This window comes from Homalodisca vitripennis, chromosome 5 (assembly GCF_021130785.1).
Source record: "Homalodisca vitripennis isolate AUS2020 chromosome 5, UT_GWSS_2.1, whole genome shotgun sequence".
Taxonomy (NCBI): Eukaryota; Metazoa; Arthropoda; class Insecta; order Hemiptera; family Cicadellidae; genus Homalodisca; species Homalodisca vitripennis.
In genome coordinates this window covers 104,824,471-104,845,060 of record NC_060211.1, presented here as the reverse complement: position 1 = coordinate 104,845,060, position 20,590 = coordinate 104,824,471, and the positions used below count along the sequence as shown (strand labels likewise).

The window sequence follows — 20,590 nt, the reverse complement described above, 5'->3', positions numbered from 1 at the left end:
TATGTTGTGAAATGGGCGATCCTCGTTGTTCAATTATATACGTGAACTATTGGATGATGAAAATATTAGTTCTGATGATAAAAGTGGCATATTGGCAAATAAAGTACATGATGATATGTCTTTTGTCATATTTCTTGTCAGGTAGTCTGGAAGATCATAAACCTGTGGAATGTGGGTTGGGTTGTGAAAATTGATCGTGACAGTGAAAACAGTTCATCATTATCTGATATTCTTCTTGCTCAAAGAATTCATCAAACACCAATATGGATGCGTACTGCCAAAAAAGTAGTACACTCTTACATTTTTATAAAAAACTGTTTTGTGTTGTAAATAAATGTGTGTGTATATATATATATATATATATATATATATATATGTGTTATAATATTTATGTTCAATACAAAAACTGTGAAAATTTTCTGTATCTTAGTATCTCAAGTCATGTCAAAGTTACATGGATTGAAACTTTGAAAACAAAAAGTTACAAAACACATTTTTCAGTTTACATATATATAAAACACAATACTCTAGTAAATACATATTTATATTATTTTTTTTCTGGTTTCTAACAAAAAATATGCTGCAAAGGCAAAAAAACAATATTATTCTGGGAATTTCTTATTCTCAATCAGAAAGTTAAGGAACATGATAGAAGCAGCTGTTGCAACAATCACTTGAGAACTTGGGCTACCAAATTCATATGCAACATGTGACGAAACTATTTGAGTTGCTCTTTAATTTCATGTATTAATTATAATTTTAAGTTTTATATAATAATTACTGCAAAACGTTAAATCTCCAATATTTATTATATAAACACCCTGTATTATTGATAAACGCTGTACACAAACACAGCTGATTCGAATTCCACCAATCTAAACTATTTTTTAGGAACAATCGAAAAAGAAGAAAACCTATAACAGCATCACAGTGTACACCAAAAATTACAACCAGGCCTCTAAAAAATATCAACACAACTGCCAAAAGACATAACAATACTGCACTAAAACATGGACAGACTAGCAAACAAAATAGAAAGGTTAAACTACTTCTTAACCTTCACAAAACCCAACATCCTAATCTTGACGGAACATGGCTTAAAATAACCCGAAATTTTAAATAATAATATCCTAGAATATTCATTAATTTCAGAAAACAGTAGAACAAATTACAAAAAAGGGGGTGTAGCTATCTATAAAAATAATAATTTTGGCTACGCTGTTGAACCAGCAGACATATTAAGCTTCCGTGTAGAGCTCCACTGTGAAATAGCATCAGTATAAATCAAGCAAGGTCGCCAAAATAATAAATAAATAAAATGAATTATATTGTATATAAATAAGTCATATTGTTGGCATCTATAGAACTTAAGGACATCTGAACTTGTCACTGGATATAATTTCACAAACATTCAATAACATACCCACATGAAATAGCCCTGTTATTTTTATAGGAGACATAAATATAGACGTACTGTCACCAAACTGTGACCAAGTCAAATTAAATAAAACCCTATTGGGCTATAATATGAGTCCAAACAATCATGGGAATTTGTGCTCGCACAATAATGCAGAAGATGCATAAAAAATATTTAGCCAAACCATTTCACTGGCAATTGATCTGACCTGCCCCATGGCGAAAACGAGAAATAAACGTATAAAGACCAATAACATCTTTGACCATGAGGCCTCACAGCTTAAGCAAGCATTCCTAGAGGCCCAGGAAAGATACCTTCTGAATGATACACAAGAGTTTAAAAAAGGATATGACAGATAAGAAAAAATCTTATGATTTCAAATTCAAGACCCTTAGACGCCAAGCAACTGCAAATCCTATAGAAGAAGCTAATGACAAAAGTAAAGCACTGTGGAGCATAATCAATAGTGAGCGGGAATCTACCAACAATACACAAGTAACAATGGAGCTGAATATCGATGGAGCCAAAATTCAAGATCCTAATCTAACTGCTAACCACCTTAACATATTTTTTACAAATACTGCAAATGACCTCCCAGAATATCTGGCGGAATATAACGAAACACTGATGTATGCAGACGATGCTGTTCTCCTTCTCAGTGAAAAGCTCCCTGACAAGCTCGGTCCGTTCATCAGTGGCATTAAATATGGCTATACAATTCTGCCATAGTAATAGCCTGGTTGTAAATAAAGATAAAACCCAACAACTGGTGTTTGGCAGGAAGAGACCAATTAGGACGACTTCCAGATATAGAAGCGTCCAAAGAGGCTATTTGGTAATAACTATTGATGAGCAACTGACATGGATCCCTCATATTGACAACCTTTGCCGTAAATTAAGTAGCAGCCTCTATGTCATCAAGAGGATTAAATCCATAAGTATGCAATCTTTGAATCACACCTGTGGTACGGACTCTGAGTTTTAGGTAACTCATCGGCAACAAACTTGCAGCGTGTCCTGGTGCACCAGAAAAAAGCTATTAGAGTGCTTGCAACTCAAAAAACAGAGACAACTGTCAACAGAAATTTAAAGAACTGAAGGTTCTAACTGTGGTTTGCCATTACATCTTAGAGATGGCCATATACGCTAGCACTCTACAGCTACAGAGAGGTACCGATAGACACAAATACAACACTCGACAGGCCTCGAACTTAACTCTACCAACACATCATTTGACCATCTTTGAAGAGAAGCCTTCCTACCTGGGGCCCAAGTTCCTCAACCTGCTGCCCAAGGCAGCCAACGGAGAAGGTGTACACAGCATGAGAAGACGACTCACCACATGGTTACTGGATAGACCATTCTACACCATACAAGAGTTCCTGAACTGGAGAACATCCCCTATTGACCTCTAACAAGAAATTATATAGACTCTACCATTTTATTGTTACTTTGTTTAATTTTGTTAACTATGATGCCAATTCTGTACTCTAAGTTCATGAATAAAGTCTTCTGATTTCTGTATGTCATCAGTTTTTTTTTTACAGTTTTCAAAGCACTTGCAGCGTCCATTTCAAGCACTGATATTTATATTTTTAGCCAAGCAAGTAAGCACTTTACTCATGGAGGAGACAGAACCGACTGTCTGCACTGATCAGATGAGTGAGCCAGTACAGCAACAATTATCCACTGCGCAACAAAGGCCTGTTTCACGTGTAGGTAATTTATCAGTACCAAAATTAAACACAAGCTGAGAAGGCAGGAGGGTTAAAAAATTTGAGTGTAAAGGGTTAAGGAATTTTAGCATATTTTAAAATTGGAATAAACTTGTAACTATTTATAGAAGTGTATTGGAAGGTTAAGAATTAAAGAAGCAGGTTGTATGTCCTAATTTTATAATTGTGATTGAAGATGAACCTACAATTTAATACATCTAACGAACATATTGCAACATTTTTATCTTAAAGTGTAGGATTAGGAATAAAGGTGAAAAATAAGAAACTGTCTTTACTTTCAACTACAGTTCCTATAATATGAAGCTGTTTTTTCCAACAACAAATATTCATTCATTACATATTTACAATATAATTAATAGACAGGTTTAAAACAGTTGCACAATACCAGTCATATAAGTTAAATTTCAAAAAAATGACTAAAAAATTCGAGTTGTTGAAGATTGAAGAAAGAGTGTCTGTATACAAATATATATATAATATGTACCACTAATTAGGAAATGTGGAACAAAAGTGTACCCAAAACAGCGTCCGACGACAAGCTTATAAAACTGAAATTGCCACTACATACAATGTACTGTATATAGATATAAATTGTTAATACTAACACTCCTTAACATTTCCATGCAGAGTTTTTACAATGCACAAATTTGATTGAGTTTTCCATACGTTTTAATTGTTGTAATGTCATTTTAAATGGTCAACAAATGGATGTGAGCATCTAATTCTTTCTTCAAATCTCATACGATGACTGACTTAAGCTTCTAATTCAAGACTGAAGCCAACTTTGTGACCACCTTCGTTGAAGTTCTTTCCATCAATTAAGGTAGAGAGAGAAATTGTCACTCCTAAAACAAACAAAATACATCTTTACTTCTAGAAGCTTATCCATGTAGTACATTTTTTTACTTTAAACAAATAATTATATATATGTACATATTCATACAAATAAGACAATACACTATGCAGAAAAAGTAAGAACAAGTTTAATTTAATGTGAAAACCTATTAAGAAAGCTCACAATGAATGATTAAAAAAATGAATTGCATAACATAAAACATTGAAATATTGTAAAATTTATTAGTTAAATATCAGCTTCATGAACTTGAGGCCAAAAACGATAACAGCTCAAAGCTATCTTAGTCTTGACCCATTGTAACATCTTTGCACTTTGGGGGTGGGGGGTTATTTTTTTAAAGACTTCAAATGTAAAGGTAGGTCAAACCGTACCTCATTTTTAAAGGTACACTGATCGTTGTGAAAAAAGTTTGACTTTATTCCGATTCTCATGGTCCAAAATATCAAAGTTGTACGTTTCACACTTTTTTTTGCTATTACCTCATTATAAAAATTCAATTTGTATTGAAAAACAACCGAATCGTTCTCAAAATTTGTACTTAGAAAATCTTTCTTTAAATTTATTGAGGAGAGCATGAAACACTGGTGGTTCCATAGAATAATTTTATATTGAAAAGCATATAAACCAAGTAATCTATTTTGCACATTTTACAGCAATTTTGTATTGAATCCTGTGAGCAGTTTATCATATGAAACTTTATTTTTATTGAGAGTTAAAATTCCATTTGCTGTCTGTGTGGTAAATCTTTGCATTTTGGTGAACTATTTCAAGGAGACCTGTTTAACAAATGGATGAGGAATTTTGGAAGCCTAAGGTTTAATGTACAGGTAGTAAAGGAATGCTAGCTCAAAGCTCACATGTTACAATAGGACAAGATGATGATGCTAAATTGGGGCTACTGATGAACTAATTGAATGACCACATGATCTTTTAAGCTCACATGACATCAATATAGTCCAAAACCTGTTTTTCTTGAAATGAATAGAGAAATTTTCCCTAAAAAGATATTGTCAGCCAGGCTAGTTTTGGCAGAGGGATCCATCGGGTTACATATGGAGAAATGATATATTGTTTCTCAAATAATATTTTTCTTATCTTGATACACTTACAAGTCAACCGACAGGCATAAAAATAAATATTAAATCAGCATCGGCTTAACATATTACAGACCCTTCCTCTTTATTTTCTGACAGAGATGTAAATATTATTTATAGGTCTACAGTCAGTTTTAAATGTATAGAGCTAGAAAGAGTATAATCTGAAAAAAGTATAATTTCGATTTTGAACCCTTGTTATTATACCTCCACCACAACTAGCACGGCTGTGTGCTTGTACAATGCAAATTGGCTCTCGGCTTTTAGACTAATAGCTGTTCAAGACTTTATTTGTACTTTTTGATCGTTTAAATTTTATGGACAAAAACCTGCAAAATAACCAAAAATAAATAAATACGATCCATTATTTTTGAATGAGGCCTAACCAAAAAGAATACACTTTCAAAAGTACAAATTATATTATGCACTTTTATGGCTAAAAGATTCAATTCCTGGGTACAGACAGATTTATAGTTTGTGTCTTATGATATAAAGTTTCTCCATCTTATATCTAATAACCGATAGCTTGCCACTAACCTTCTCTGAGCTTCTGGGAGTAACTGAGTCCAATCTGACTAGCATTGTTGACCTTGGCTCTGACAGCCGTGTCGTGGTCCAGGTTGTACTTACAGCCGATGCCAAAACGTGTGTCATTATTGCCGGCCGACCACGCCAGGTTCACAGCTGTCTCAAAGTTAGGGTTCACCTTGTGGTAGATGGAGCCACCGAACTCTTGCCCATTGTCACTGGAACAAGCGAACAACAAATTGATTGACTTCTGCATTAAATAAGTTAATGTGATTTGTTACATTGCTAATACTAGTGTTACTTGATCTGTTCTTCGACCCTTACTGAACGTTACGAAAATTATCAAAAGCATTTATACATATGACTTAGAAGAAATCCTATTCAACAATTGATAAAACATAACTTTTTTTTATACACTTTTACACTTTGTTGGTACTAATAATATATATCATTGCCATGGTCTATACTAGTTCTTTTACAAAGAAAATGCATTTTATATAGTTTTGATACTGGCAACACTGAATTGACCACCTGTTTATTTGAAGTTTTGTCATTGTTTTTGTTTGCCAGCTGCTACACGCGAGGATAGGTGTGTTGTTTGTTGTGAGAGTGATCGTAATGGAGTGTAAAATACTATTTGATTCTGATGTTTCTTTGTTATTTCTGTAATCAGTGATAGCGATGAAAACGTGGAAGACATAATTTTATATCCTATGCTCAAAAACCATCTGCTGATTCATGATTTATGCAAGGAACAAGAATTTAACACCAAGACTCTTCATCCAGGAAGTTATTTTGACTATTTAAAATTTATTTTACTTATTGTAAAGTAAATCATAACAAAAAAAATCACTTGTAATATTTATTTCCATTATTTTATTTTAGAACTTATTTTATATATATACTAGCTGTTTTCCCGCGGCTTCGCACGCTTTTCGTAAGTTTTGCCCGCGTATGAGCATTTCTGGTTGAAGTAAATTATATTTCCAACCCCGATGTAGATTTTACCTTGATGTCACGATCAAGAAAATATGTCAAAAATGTATTGTACATGCATAATGTATTTTATTTACAAAGTGGTCTACCACTCAACCTTTAAGTTCAACCAAAAATTTAGTTTAGACAATTATTATACATCGTAACTTAGCGCCTTCAAATAGTGTTTCACTGTTTAATATACGTATCTATCTCGTAATTGCAGGTTATAATGTGCAGGCGCTTTGAAAACTTTTCTTCATTTTATTCGTTTATATTCACGACATAAGCGAATAATTCAGATAATAACTATCCTATCTTACTAAGTTAGACTAAATTACGGATACATGTGAAATTTGATTGAAATTGGTTCAGTCGTTTTGGAGTTTATTGGCAACATACATCGTGACTCAAGATTTTTATATATATAAGATATATATATATATATATATGCATGCATGAAAATTGTTTATGTGCTAACGTCAAACTTTAGACAAAATATTTTAAAGTTAATTAGAAATTATAAAAAAAATAAAATTGTTTATTTTAATAAATTTAAAGATATACATACATATATCAAACTAATAAGTACTGATAGAGGCTGCAATAATACTACTTTTAATAAGGGTTAAGATGAATGTATAAAGAATTTATAAATTTTAAAGAAAAATAAAATATAAACAAAATATTTTTAATTTTAAATTATATGCTATTTTTAAATGAGCCATAATTAACCTCTCTATTTAAGAGACTCTGGTGTCTTCTCTCCTCATCCATATCTCCTTAGTTAGGCTCATATCCCAGTCAACACAGCTATGAATGCTTGAAAATTTGGGTAAGTTATATAAGTTTCTAGAATCCAATGCAGTTTGATTTGCTGCTTTCATGTCAGGATTCAGAAGAGAACAGTGGGCATTCACATTTTGAGTTGAAGAAATTAGGATAGACAAGGAAATAAGTACTCGTTCTTCAGAATAACAAATTTTGGTTTTTAACATGGTTGGGTGGAAATAAGCCTGAAGTAGAGAGGGCTGTTCAGAAAGTAACCTCCGGTTGGTCACAGTGCGGGTAGTGGAGGGGAGTAGCGCGCCATCTGTGCATTCACGCACTAAGCAGGTCAGACGGCATCAAGCTGTAGTCGAGTGAACATCGTACCTGGGCTAGTTTAGTTTTTTGTGGCAGTTTGAAATGTGTGCTGCACATAGAAAATACCGCCAAATTTGAAGTGCGTGCTGTTATACGGTTTTTTACAGCCAAAGGATACTTTGCAGCAGCTATTCATCGTGAGCTTTGTGCCGTGTACGGACCACAAGTTATGAGTGAAGGAGTTGTCATATTTTACGTTAGTATTTAAAATGTTACGAGAAAACGTTCAGTGATGACAGCGAGAGGAGTGGTAGACGCATCAATATGGTGACTGACGAACTCGTTCAGACAGTTGATGCAAAAAGTTCGTGAAAATCGACGTTTCACAATGGCGGAGTTGTCTACTGATTTTCCACAGGACAGTTTGCTAAGACTCTTTTGTAAATAGTGACAGCAAGATTGTTACCGTAAGTATATGTGCTTACGATGGGTGCCCAAAATTCTTACCGACCACCACAAAAAAAACTGGCCTCTGCAAAAATTAGACTTTCTTTTTCCAAAGGAGAACCATATGTTTTTCAAACAGAATTTTTTATGGATTAAGTACGTTTCTGAGACAAAAGAACAATCAAAGATGTGGGCACATTCAGATTCGCCTACCAAACCAAAAAAAAAGCCCGGCAAGATTTTTCTGCCAGAAAACTGATGGCATGTAAGTATCTTTTTGGGATACCTTAAAGGGGTGTTGTTTAAATGAATTCATGGAAAACCGACCATTAATCAAGACGTGTACTGTGAAAGTTACACTAAAAACATTACGACGGGCTATACAGAACAAAGTGTTAAATTATATGCGTTTTTTAAATGCACGATAATTAATCTCTTGCAGAACAACAGCCCTTCTTAAGAGACTTCAAGTGGGACGTTTTCATCCATCCACCTTACAGCCCAGATCTGGCGCCAAGCGACTATCACCTCTTCATGCATATGAAGAAATTTGGCTCGGGTCCCAGCGGTTATGACGACGAAGAGCTTTTCTAGAATCCAATGCTCAAGGCACAGGCTGATTTTTATGCAGAAGGAATTTCAAAGCTTGTGAAGAGAACAGCGATAAGTGCCTCACATCGTGATGGAGTTGTCGAAAAATAGTGCAAAGATAGTTGTAAGATGTATAATAAAATATTTTTACTTCAGAATAATGAATGTATTTTTTTAATCGACCGGAGGTTACTTTCTGGAAATAAGCCTGAAGTATGTTTAAAAAATATGCGATTTTAAAATTGTAAAAACATAAGAAATAAATATATAGTATGAATTAAGTTTAATAAGATACTAATTATTGAAATACTTACACGCTTGTGTGGAAAACTAGATCTCCAGCTGCATAGCCCAGGGCAAAGTTATTTCCAGTTATTTTGGACTTCTGAGAGTCAAATTTGGTTGAATAACCCGCAAGCCATCCTGAAAAATTGAGTTAATAGCGTTCAGCTCATTACTGCATTTTTTATCCAGATCTTTTAAATTACAATTACTTATCTGCTATGCACACAAGTATCATTTTCTCAGACCTACAAACACACCCTGCTAGTAACATGGGCCACTGAAATGAAAACTATGGTAATTTATTTATTATTTATAACAATAATCCACTTTTACAGGATTTGTTAGGAAAGTAAATTGTCGAGTCCAAGCAACTGATTGCCGAAGGGGTGGGGGTAGCGGCACAATCTGTGGCGCTGTGTATTTACATTCAGTGCGCATTTCACAGGTCATAGTGAAGGTCGCTAAGTAATTCTAAGTAGTCTAAACTGGTGTTCAAAATGGCCACCATAATAAACTCATGATATATGACCTTAAATGTAAATAGTAATTATGTTGAATAATAGTTTAAGAGTCGTTTCTTCAAATATATAATCAAAATGCTGCAATAGCTATGTGGAATTTGAAATTTACTACGCATGTATTAATGAGGATTTCATTCACTTAAGATAATAACACAAAGCATTGATAAATAGTACAAATATAATACACCTAACACAGAAGGAGCACCTTATCACCTATATCATTATCCTTCAGGAGTTGAAGTCTTGTAAAGAAGAAATAAAGAACTTGAACACTGTCATAACAGTACTGGAACAAGATAAAGAAACTTTACAATACAAAGTAGCTGATTTACAAGCTCAAAGTTCCAGATGCTTAAACTGTTATCCAGTCTTAAAAAATACTACAGGTAACAAATGGCAGCAGAAAGTGCATAAAACCCAACATTATAAGTCAAGCAACATACAAATATTAAACAAGGTAATAAGAGAACCTGACTTCATCTCCGAGAATCGTTACAAGCTGTTGCAAAATGACTGTGCATCTGACGACTCTGAAATTGAGGATTTTACTGATAAACCTAGTACTCCACTTAACTCTAAATTGAGACAAGCTTCCAACTTAGAGAAGCAAGAAACTAAAGAATTCTCTGAAATAAAGGAAAAAACTCTCCATAGTCATAAAAGGACAGAAACTAAAAAAAAGCCTAAAATGCTCATATGTGCTGACAGTCATGGTCGTGACTTAGCTTTTCATTTGAACAAATGTCAAGATTCATTTGAAGCGGTTGGTTTTGTGAGGCTGGAGGTTTGGCTGGGCAAGTATTAAACTACAAAAACATTGACGGAGAGGACCTGAGTTCTGAGGATGTTCTTGTTATTGCATGTGGGTCTAACGACATAGCTCATAATGAAGCTGAGAAATCAATAACTTTGATCAATGAATCTTTAAATAAATATAAAAAAAACAGAATAGTCTTAGTTGATTTTCCTGTTAGATATGACTTGAAAGATTGGTCCTGCATAAACCAAGAAATTAAATCATCTAACGAATCACTGGAGGCTTTGAGTAAAAAATATTCTAGTGTGTCTTTGGTGAAAATTAGTACAGCTAACAGACAATTACACACTCAGCACGGTTTACATTTAAATTACAGGGGAAACAATGGCTAGCTAGAAGTATCTACAAAGTACTACATGAAAGCACTGAGCCTCAAGTCCCGTTGACCAGAAGTGCATGCAACACTCCGGTGACAGAGTTGAAATCACCTTCAACACAAAATGAAAGTAAAGTTATGTAGAGCACCCACTGCTGCACGATGTATCTGACTCCATCGAGATGACCTGTGTCACTGTCCCTACTCCAAGCTCAGAGTCACTGGAAGGTGTAGTAATGAAACAGAAATCACAGAGTGAGTTTTTCCAGTGTACTTATTGATGGTGAATCCAGTTCTTTAAACGGGAGGTTTTTGACCCCTTTAATACAGAAATGACTCAACAGCTTAGTTTTGTAGATGTTGATAACGTAGCTTCAGCCAGTGCAAACAAGTTCCGAAGTAAAATTCAACACAATCTACCGAGGTTACCTAGTAACGTTATAAATTACAGGCCTAGTTTTTAAACTATTATTTTGGAATGTTTTGCAGTATTTCCAACAAGCTTCCTTTTATTGACATTCTAAATAACCAATACAGGGACTGATGTACTTTGTATTGCGGAACACTGGTTATCCTCATCGGACATGAAGAACTTGGTGATACCTGGATATGAAGTTGCTGATTTCTTTGCAAGAGAGAAACATTCTCACGGTGGGATTTTTATTTGTGTTAAAAGTGGTACTGAAGTCATCAAATTTGACAAATTATCTTGTTTCTCGGTAAGAACTTACCTGTGAGTTAGCAGCGATTGTATTGCCTACTTTCAACACAGAAGTGGTAGCTTTTTATAGATCTCCAGCAAGTAGCTTTTGTCTATTTTATGATAAACTCCATGATATTTTTTTCCCTTCTGAATGGCAAAAAAAATGAACCTAATTATTGCTGGTGATTTTAATGTAAACTTTCTCAGTAACCATGTGAAACAAAAGAACTCCTCAACTTGATCAATAGCTTTGGACTTAATATCACTGTCTCACAGAAATAACTAGACCAGGCTTGGGTGATAGTGAAAACCTTGGGTAGCTGTATTGACAATCTACTGACTACTGTTCACCCTGACAGAGTACACCGTCAGTAATTCACACAACGGCTGCTTCCGATCATCTGGCCATCCTCTTCGAGGGCGTTCTTGGAGTATAAAATACCACAGACTGTCTCAGAAAAGTCAATAATTAGACCCATTTGTGCCATTGGTACCTCATTTTTGTTATCATATCTTAAGCTTATAAATTGGAATGATGTATACCGTTTGGAATCTGATATAAATTCTAAGTTCAAGCTCTTTCTAGATCTGTTTATGTGGGCACTAAACTGTTCTATGCCTCTTAAGACTAAAAAACTTAAAAGTAAGAATATTAATGTTTCCTGGTACCATGATAGCCTAGTTAAAATAAAATCTGAATTAGATAGGCTACATTATATAATTAATTAACACCAACTCTGAGAGTAACATTGAATTCAAAACTAGGTACAAGAAACTTAAAAACAGTGTATAAGAATGAAATTCGAAAGGCCAAACTTAATTATAATAATGGTGTAATTGACAAAGCTGTAAATAAGAGTAAAGCTGCTTGGGGTTTAATAAATCAAACAGCCAGACCTAATAGTAAATCAAGTGAGTTCTTCTGTGACACTGGAAACCCAATAGTTTTAATAATTATTTTGTTTGTTTCAGTTGAAGATACATGTAATAATATCCCCACTAGGTGATAATACATTTTTTTTTATCTTAACAGTTATTCCAACTTGACCCTTCCATATGTTGATTTTAATTTTGTTGAATTTAAAGTTGAAGATGTCTATGCAGCTATAATTAGTTTAAATAACAGTACATGCTTAGACTGTTTTGGTGTAAATGCTCCAATCTTGAAATTATGTGCTGCCTATATTTGTGAAGTATTAACTTACCTATTTAATGAATGTATTAAGTCTGGCATTTTTCCTGATGTATTGAAAGTTAATAAAGTTATTCCTGTACATAAGAAGGGGGCCTAAAGATCAAATCTGTAACTATAGACCGATTTCGATAATTCCAGTTGTGTCAAAGGTTTTGGAACGCCTACTTCACAAGCAGGTAGTTTATTATCTGGAAACTAATGGGTTAATTAGTAACTGTCAGTTTGGGTTTCGGCCTAACGGAGCACTACTGATGCAGTTCAGTCTTTTGTAAATGATTGTTTTGAGGGTTTAGAACTGAAAAATGCTGTTAATTTTAGATCGTATGACCTTTCCAAGGCCTTTGACACGGTCGACCATAGGATCCTAATAAGTAAGTTGAGCTACTATGGTTTCAGTCAACTTGCTGTAAATTTTTTCCAATCATATCTCTCCAATAGGAGTCAATATGTTTACTTAAATGGTTCTATTTCTGAAACTCGCCCTGTTAATTATGGAGTTCCACAAGGCTCCATTTTAGGTCCTACTCTATTTATTGCATATATAAATGACTTGCCTTCTAATCTGGGCGAGAGCGGTGTAAGCACTTATTTATTTGCTGATGACCTGGGGCTTACAGTCAGCTCTAAATCAGACGTTGAATGTAAAAGTATCATTGGTTCTAAGACTTCGATTATAAACGATTGGTGTGCAGCTAACAAGTTATGTGTTAATAATAAAAAAAATCCAGGATTTACAAATAACACTAGCTCATAGCCCCAATGAAAATGATATCAGTCTCAAGTTTCTTGGAGTACAATCCAGTCTAATCTTAAATGGCAAACTCACATTGATTATGCTGCTTCAAAGATTGCTCGGGGCATTTTCTTAATTAGATCTCTAAAGGGTGTTATTTCCTCAGACCTTCAGCTGCAGATATACTATGCTTATGTCCACAGTTGTCTAACCTATGGGATTGTTTTGTGGTGGTTTACTCACAAGCTGCAAGCAAGCTATTTATTCTACAAAAAAAGAGCTGTAAGCTGCTATGTAATGTAGAAACCGCGAACACTGTAAACCTCTTTTTATAAAACTTAATATTTTAACACTGCCTTCTAATTTATATATTATATGTGCTCCTGTATGTAAAAGATAATTTTAAACTACCTCTCTAACCATAGTAATATCCATAGTTACTATACACGTAATAGAAATAACCTAGTATTAACAAAATGTAATTTTTCAAGCACCCAATCCAGTTTTAAGTATCAAGGAATTAAGCTGTACAATGCATTGCCTTTAGATATAAAAGAATTAAGTAGAACTAATTTTAAGAAACTGTGTAAAAAAATTGTTACTCAAATCTTGCCTGTACAGTGTCAATGATTTTTATAACTGTATTAAGAGAAAATTTAGAATAGACTATTTTAGCCTAATATTTGACGTTGTTATATGTATGTACATTACATCTTGACAATAAAATGATTTGATTTGAAGATAAAACAGAAATAAAAAAAATACATAACAAATGCAAGGCGATAACGAAAGAATTAAAATACTCTAAGCCTATAAACATTAAATATGAAAATGTACAAACATTAAAACATTGGTGAACCCTTTATTCCTGATTGATTGTATTGCAGACAGACTCTTATAACCTTTACCATATTTACAAACTAGCCACAATTGATTGGCATGAGTTGATTGCATCATTACTTAAGTTATAGCTTAATTAAATTAAACAAACCATTGTATCCAAGGACAGCAGCAGCATTAACCACAGGGGCTCCAGCCTTGAAATCCAAGTCACAATTAACCGATACGGTTTGGTTCCTGAATTCAGTCTTGGCTTTCAGTGACTTGTCTCTGGAAGAGGAACAGAATGTTATTCCTACTTTGATCCTTCCAGAATAATTACACCTTAGTTTAGTTTTCAATGAGTTGATTAGCCTGAAATTGCCAAAAATGTGATACACTGGCAATTATAATATACATAAACAGAAAACTGAATATTGGATATTGTAAAAGCAGCATACCAGTCATAAACTATCTATCAGGCTTGACAGAAAAAATATTGAGATTTTAACAGCGAAGAACCGACCACTGACCATTGGGTACTGGACTAGTAGGTTTCAAAAGTCTTCATTTTTTAAGTTTTGTTTTTGGTAAACCTTAACTGTATGTTAGAGCAGGGTGGCCACTCAAAATCATTTTTCAAATTCCCGGTTTCTCTGATAAAAATTTCCGATTCTCGAGTCGATTTTCAAACCACATATAAAAAACTGTAATACTGTTTTTAAACTTTACGCTGAGTGCAACAGTAACGGTTTTTTGACGCTAGCTGTATTTGCAGGAAAAGTCACGAAGCTGTGCTGGCCTTGCAAATTTCGATGCTAGCGGTACATGGGAGGAATTCGATGAAGGGTCATCACTACACACATATTTAAACTCCCTTATTTTTATATCTCTGCGTATTTCAATGTGTATAACATCATTTAAACCTAACAATTTTCCTTTCTATTATGTTTGAAAACACACATTTCCAATTCAGAAAAATGGAGACAACAAACAGTTACCAACAGTGCTGGCTTGGAGCAGACTGCAGGCTGGTATTGTGAATGAGAGGTCTGCAGTGCACAAAATTTCGGTAAGAGATCACAATTTTGCTAGGTACAGAAGATTGGTACGACGTGAAGGTAAATAATCATCCGTTTACCGCCGAGCAGCTGATGTCCGCATATAAAGCCAACAGACACGCTGGTGTTGATAAATATAGACATAGAAAAATAAAAACATAAAGTAAAATATTTAAGAATCAAGCTATTTTGTTTCTGTACGTTTCTAAATAGTTTTTTTAATACATAAGGAACTACAAAATACATTTTAGTAATCAGTAATTAGCCTACTGCCAATCAGTTGCTGTCCGAAAGTGTTACAGTAGACTCACTATGATGTGCTAAAATATATATAGAAAATACCAAAATATGAATTGTTAAACTATGAATGTAATGTCTATTATAAAAATTGATTTTTAAAATTGGATTATTCCAGATAATTGGCAGTTTAATTTATTAACATAGATTTTTAGTCTCATAACAAATATGATCATAAACTATCCATCAATCCATAATACAAACAATATCAGCATACAATTTCTTTTGAATGCATGAGCTCAATAAAAACTGTTATTAGATGAGAGGTTATTTATTCTTTAGACAAAGAATAGCAGCATGCAAGAAAAAAAAATTCCTTTTCCAACATATCCTAAGAGATTGGATTTGATGGTTATATAAAACTATAGTCATATCATAACTTAATTTAAATTATCATTCTCCATCCATAAATTTTATTTTATATATTTCAGTTGTATATATTTACCCAGTTTGGGGCTTGAATGATGTATCTAATGACACTTTCACACCCTTCATGAAGTCTTGAGCACTAACTTCGGTCACCAGGACATTGTCTGTATTCCATTTTTCCGTAAAGGTAACACCTACACATTTCAAAACATTTTCAGTATTTGTACTATTTTATCTAATATATATACAACCGCATGTGTAACTGACTGACTGACTCACTCACTCACGTATACTAATTCTAACCTACTTCCAGAATGAGTTAGAGACTTGAAATTTGGTACACAGATAGCTTTCCACGTGTAACCACCAGGAAAATCCCAGAAAAGTGAGAATTTTTCATTTTCAACCCCTTCAAAAAAATTCCCAAAAAATCGCGCATTCTTCACCCCTGCAGGCATTTTTTGTTAGCCCGATAGCGGGCGAACCGTTGGAGCTAGCTCGGATCTGACGGAAAATTCATGGTCAGGAATGAAGTGAACTACAAAAAAGGTCTGATGACTTTTTGCTCTATCTTCCATGGTTAAGCGAACAAAACGCTCGAACATTTGAAATTCCAGAGATTTTTTTCGATAAAAATAATGTTTCAAGCCCGATAGCGGCCGAACCGTTGGTCGTAGCTCAAATCTGATTGACCCATCAAATTAGAAAATTGCGCGATCTACAGAAAAGGTCCAGTAAATCTTTTGCCCTATCTCGATTGGTTTGGCCGAAAAACGTGATTATGTACAATTTTGTTGTAACTTTTACGCGAAACTTTTGTTTTTGGGGTCGATAGCGCGAAACCATTGGTCGTAGGTCATAATAAGACAAACGTTTGATTTATAAAATAAGATGATCTAAAAAAAAGGTTTAATGACTTTTTAATAATAATCTCCATTAGTTTGACCGCAAAACGCGATTAAGTGAAAATATTTGTAAATTTTCGCCTACAAATTTACATTCCGGGTTTGATAGCGGCTAAACGGTTGGTCGTAGCTCAAAACATGCCATTTTAATAACTTTTAGTAAACGACGTGTTCTACAAAAAAGGTTCAGTGACTTCGGGAGTTGGCTGAGCGTTAGCTAAGCGTCAATAGTAGATAGGGGACAGAGGAATATTTATTATGTTCACAGACACAATACCCTCTAAAAAAGGCCCAAGTGTGTCATTAACCCCCGGTAATAATAACTCACCACCCCCCCGCCGGGGATTTCCTGGTATGACCTGATAACCTCCTGTACATTCAACCCCCTGATGTGTTAACCCCCCTGGTAACATTAAACCCCCCAGGAATTTCCTGCCATGTACCTCCATTGTATCCCGAATTTATTTACCAGTCCACCCAAATCTCATTAAACCCCCCCCCCCCTGGGAAGTATCCTGGTAATGACCAGATAACCCCCTGGAGACTTTATCCCCCGGTAACGTTAACCCCACCTGGGAATTTGTTCATATGACCAGAACAATTAAATCCTATTCCTGACGAAATTAAACCCTCCTCTTGTCCTTAACCTCCTTAACATTAATCACGCCAACCCAGGGAATTTCTATTCTTTTCTCTGCCTTTGACTAGATAGTCCTCCCTGGTGATTATTAAAACCCCCTGTTCGACTTACAAATACTGCCTTGAGGTCTGGCTTTTTATTTATGTCTTATGACTAAACCAACTTCAAGATAGGCATGACCCGTTGCAGACTTTTCCTCTCCGAGCTCATATTCTTCTGGCTCAAAAACCATTAGGTTCGTAGATCAGATCTGAGGGCACAGATCGAAAGGACAAAATTAATATTTTCCAACAAAAAGGGAATGCCAGTATCACTTTTTGATCCCGTATTCTCTAACGAGTTTAAAAACCGCAAAATGCCCTCAAAGTCTAAAAGTTTTTAACGAATCCGGAAAAAAAATCTATGAAAAAGGTCAATTTTTAAATCCCTTGTCATTTACTTAATGTCCGGACTTAACACCAGTCCACCGAAATCTTCCGCCTTAACCCCGAATTTGCAAGCGATTTTACGTTTGGGGGCCTGGGGGCGTAGCCCCCAGCGAGCCGACAGGCGAGTTAAAGTTATACAATAACATAATTAAAATGAAAGTATGATTTTACTCAATGGATGAAGATATTGAACAAAATAAATAAGGTTGACAAAAATTACTCATCAGACTAATGCGTTAATTGTTGCCCCCATGTTATCCAATCAGTATTTTTTCAAAATGTATTAAGGTTAGTATATAACTGAAGAAATAACTACAAAATCTTGAGAATGAGACATACATTGAAACAAAAGGTCCTTATATGACTGCAATGTTAACAAACAACACACACATTTGAAATAAGTTTTCTATAATACAACTATAGTATCACAAATCAATTGTTTTTACTTCAAATATGTAAATTTTTGCCTGTAATTGAATGAGCATCAATTTCAATTGTTTTTTTGTGGGGGGGGGGGGGGGTGGGGGGGGGGGGGGGTGGGGGGGGGGGGGGGTGGGGGGGGGGGGGGGTGGGGGGGGGGGGGGGTGGGGGGGGGGGGGGGTGGTCGCGGCGACTGACCGTGTGTGTTTGCGGATAACTGGAGAGCTCGGCCCGGCCAGGCCGGTGGCCTACTTGCAACTAATCAGAGGCATTCCGTGAACGGCCTTGAGAACAATGTAACCGTCATAGCCGTGCCGAGCAGCTTTCTACACCGTGTTGACTCACTCGCACACCGCACCCGCCGCACCTACCTCGCAGTAGTAACCAGCTGAGTCACCCAGGTCCTTGTCAACCCATCCACCTGTCTGCTTCCTGAGGTGACGGATGAGGAAATACGGACATTCCGGTCACCAGGATCTCCCAGTGGTGCTGGAATAAACAAACTGTGTGACGCGCAGGCCTAACGGCAAATTAATACATTTCAACAGAATTTGCTAATCTCATAGAGAATATCTTTGGAATTACACTGAGTAAGAGTTTTGAAGAATCACTTTCAAACGTGAATCACGAATTGTAACCTGACTACTGAGTAAAGCCTACAACAGTAACAAACAGATTGATGATGAGCAATGTTACCAATCGAGCTATTTGCAACTCGTGTTAGCTTTTTCGTATCCGAATGAGGGTTATATCAAATACGAGTACATGAAATTATGCATCATAATTGAGTCATTAACTCAGTAGTCTCGCCTGTAAAGCCTTTGTTAACGTATCTCCATCCTTAATTGAATTTATACGAAAGTTTCTAGAAGGAGGTGATTGAGGAGCTTAATAAAAGACTTAAAACTTACGATTTTTCAAGAATCGATAATGGCTTTGTATATCTGATAAAGAATTGCTGACATTTAAAGATTAACATTTTAAAAATTAGTTATACCGCAATAGATTTGTTATAAAGTTTGTTATTGACAACGGAAGGTGTGGAAGGATAAGAGGATTTCAGATATTTGCCATCATTATATGTTACAAGATATATAACCCAACGTTTCGACGATTTAAATCCATAATCTTCAATTGGTGAAAAAATTGTTAGTTCATTACAAAAGGAAAGAAATGAAAGATAAAAAAAACACTATATTATTTCTATTCTTGTCATCTTTATTTTTGTGTAATGGACTAACTATTTGTCATCTGATGAAGTGGATAGATTTCAGCTGTCGAAACGTTGTGTTATACATATATATATAAATCTTGTTACAGATTTTTCCCCTTTGCCTCACTGTTGTAACTGTACCTGTTCTTCATCCACACCATGACCTCTGCTTGTCCTGATCATCTCCTAATTAACGTGAGTAGGCAGTTGTAGGTGCTGGGAGTGTGTGATTGCTCAAGACACTCACAATGGGGAGACGCAGGCTCCGTTCCCACCGGTTAAATAATCGTCCCTGGGAACTACCGCCAGTATTTTGGCGAATAACTGCGTTTCTGCTACAAGTAACACGACCTTAGCTAATCGTTCTGGACTTGGGTACCGTTAAATGGAAAACATCTCCCTTGGCTAGTTCCATGGGAATGACAAGTAAGGTTGTCCGTCCAGTTTTCCTGGATTGACTCCATGAAAGTGACAAATGTGCCCGTCTTCCTTGACTAATTCTAAAGAGAGGCAAGACTGCCAGTCTTTCTAAAGGGTCCACATTTGCCTGCCTTTTACGATCCATGACGAATGTGGGATTGCGAATGTGGGACTGTGTTGTCTCCATTTCTTTACATTTTACAGCCATCCATATAGTTTCAGAACTCACAGCCATAATATATTGTGAATTGCGTTCTTTTCAAGTAGAAAATGCCTAGTTTCCGTAAAGAAAGACGTTAAGAGCCAATGTTTGTAAGTATGTGTTCCTAGAGTTTTACAGTAAGAGTTCACTCAGGGGAAAATACAGTGGAACCTCATTATGTCGAAATTATCGATACATAGAGGTTTAGAATTTCCCCTTGAGGTTCGATATATCACGGCTGGTTCGATATGGGCAGACTTCGATACATAGAGATTTACTATGATTGTTATTCACTATATCAAGGTTAAATCGGCTGACTTCGATATCAAGAGGTTCACAACAACTATAGTAATAATGTAGACTTGATTATAAATACTTTATCAGGAAATGTGTAGTGTAAATTATAACAAGAATTTTGCATAAACTTAAATTTGTATAATTTTAATGAAACTTACAGTATTACAGGATAAATTGGAACATTAAATAATTGAAAAAGTTTTATGAATACAATATGTT

At 35.1% G+C, this 20,590-nt stretch overlaps 1 protein-coding gene across 1 annotated transcript; it reads right to left on the bottom strand.

The window, feature by feature from the left end:
* Positions 1-3,423: 3,423 nt before the first annotated feature.
* Positions 3,424-19,635, bottom strand: LOC124363569 (voltage-dependent anion-selective channel-like). Its single transcript, XM_046818824.1, has 7 exons — positions 19,594-19,635; positions 18,611-18,759; positions 15,923-16,075; positions 14,292-14,410; positions 9,045-9,153; positions 5,641-5,849; positions 3,424-3,998 (listed from the first exon to the last, which is right to left on the bottom strand). Exons 1-7 carry the CDS (start codon positions 19,633-19,635, stop codon positions 3,907-3,909), a joined length of 873 nt encoding a protein of 290 aa, XP_046674780.1. The 3' UTR covers positions 3,424-3,906.
* Positions 19,636-20,590: the final 955 nt, after the last annotated feature.

Coding starts and splice junctions, on each gene's coding strand:
- LOC124363569 (XM_046818824.1), bottom strand. CDS start 19,635: ATGATCAGGACAAGCAGAGGTCATGGTGTGGATGAAGAACAG. Junction 14,411..15,922: donor TCATTCAAGCCCCAAACTGG/GTAAATATATAC, acceptor TTCCTCTTCCAG/AGACAAGTCACTGAAAGCCA. Junction 3,999..5,640: donor CTCCCAGAAGCTCAGAGAAG/GTTAGTGGCAAG, acceptor TGTTTGTTTTAG/GAGTGACAATTTCTCTCTCT.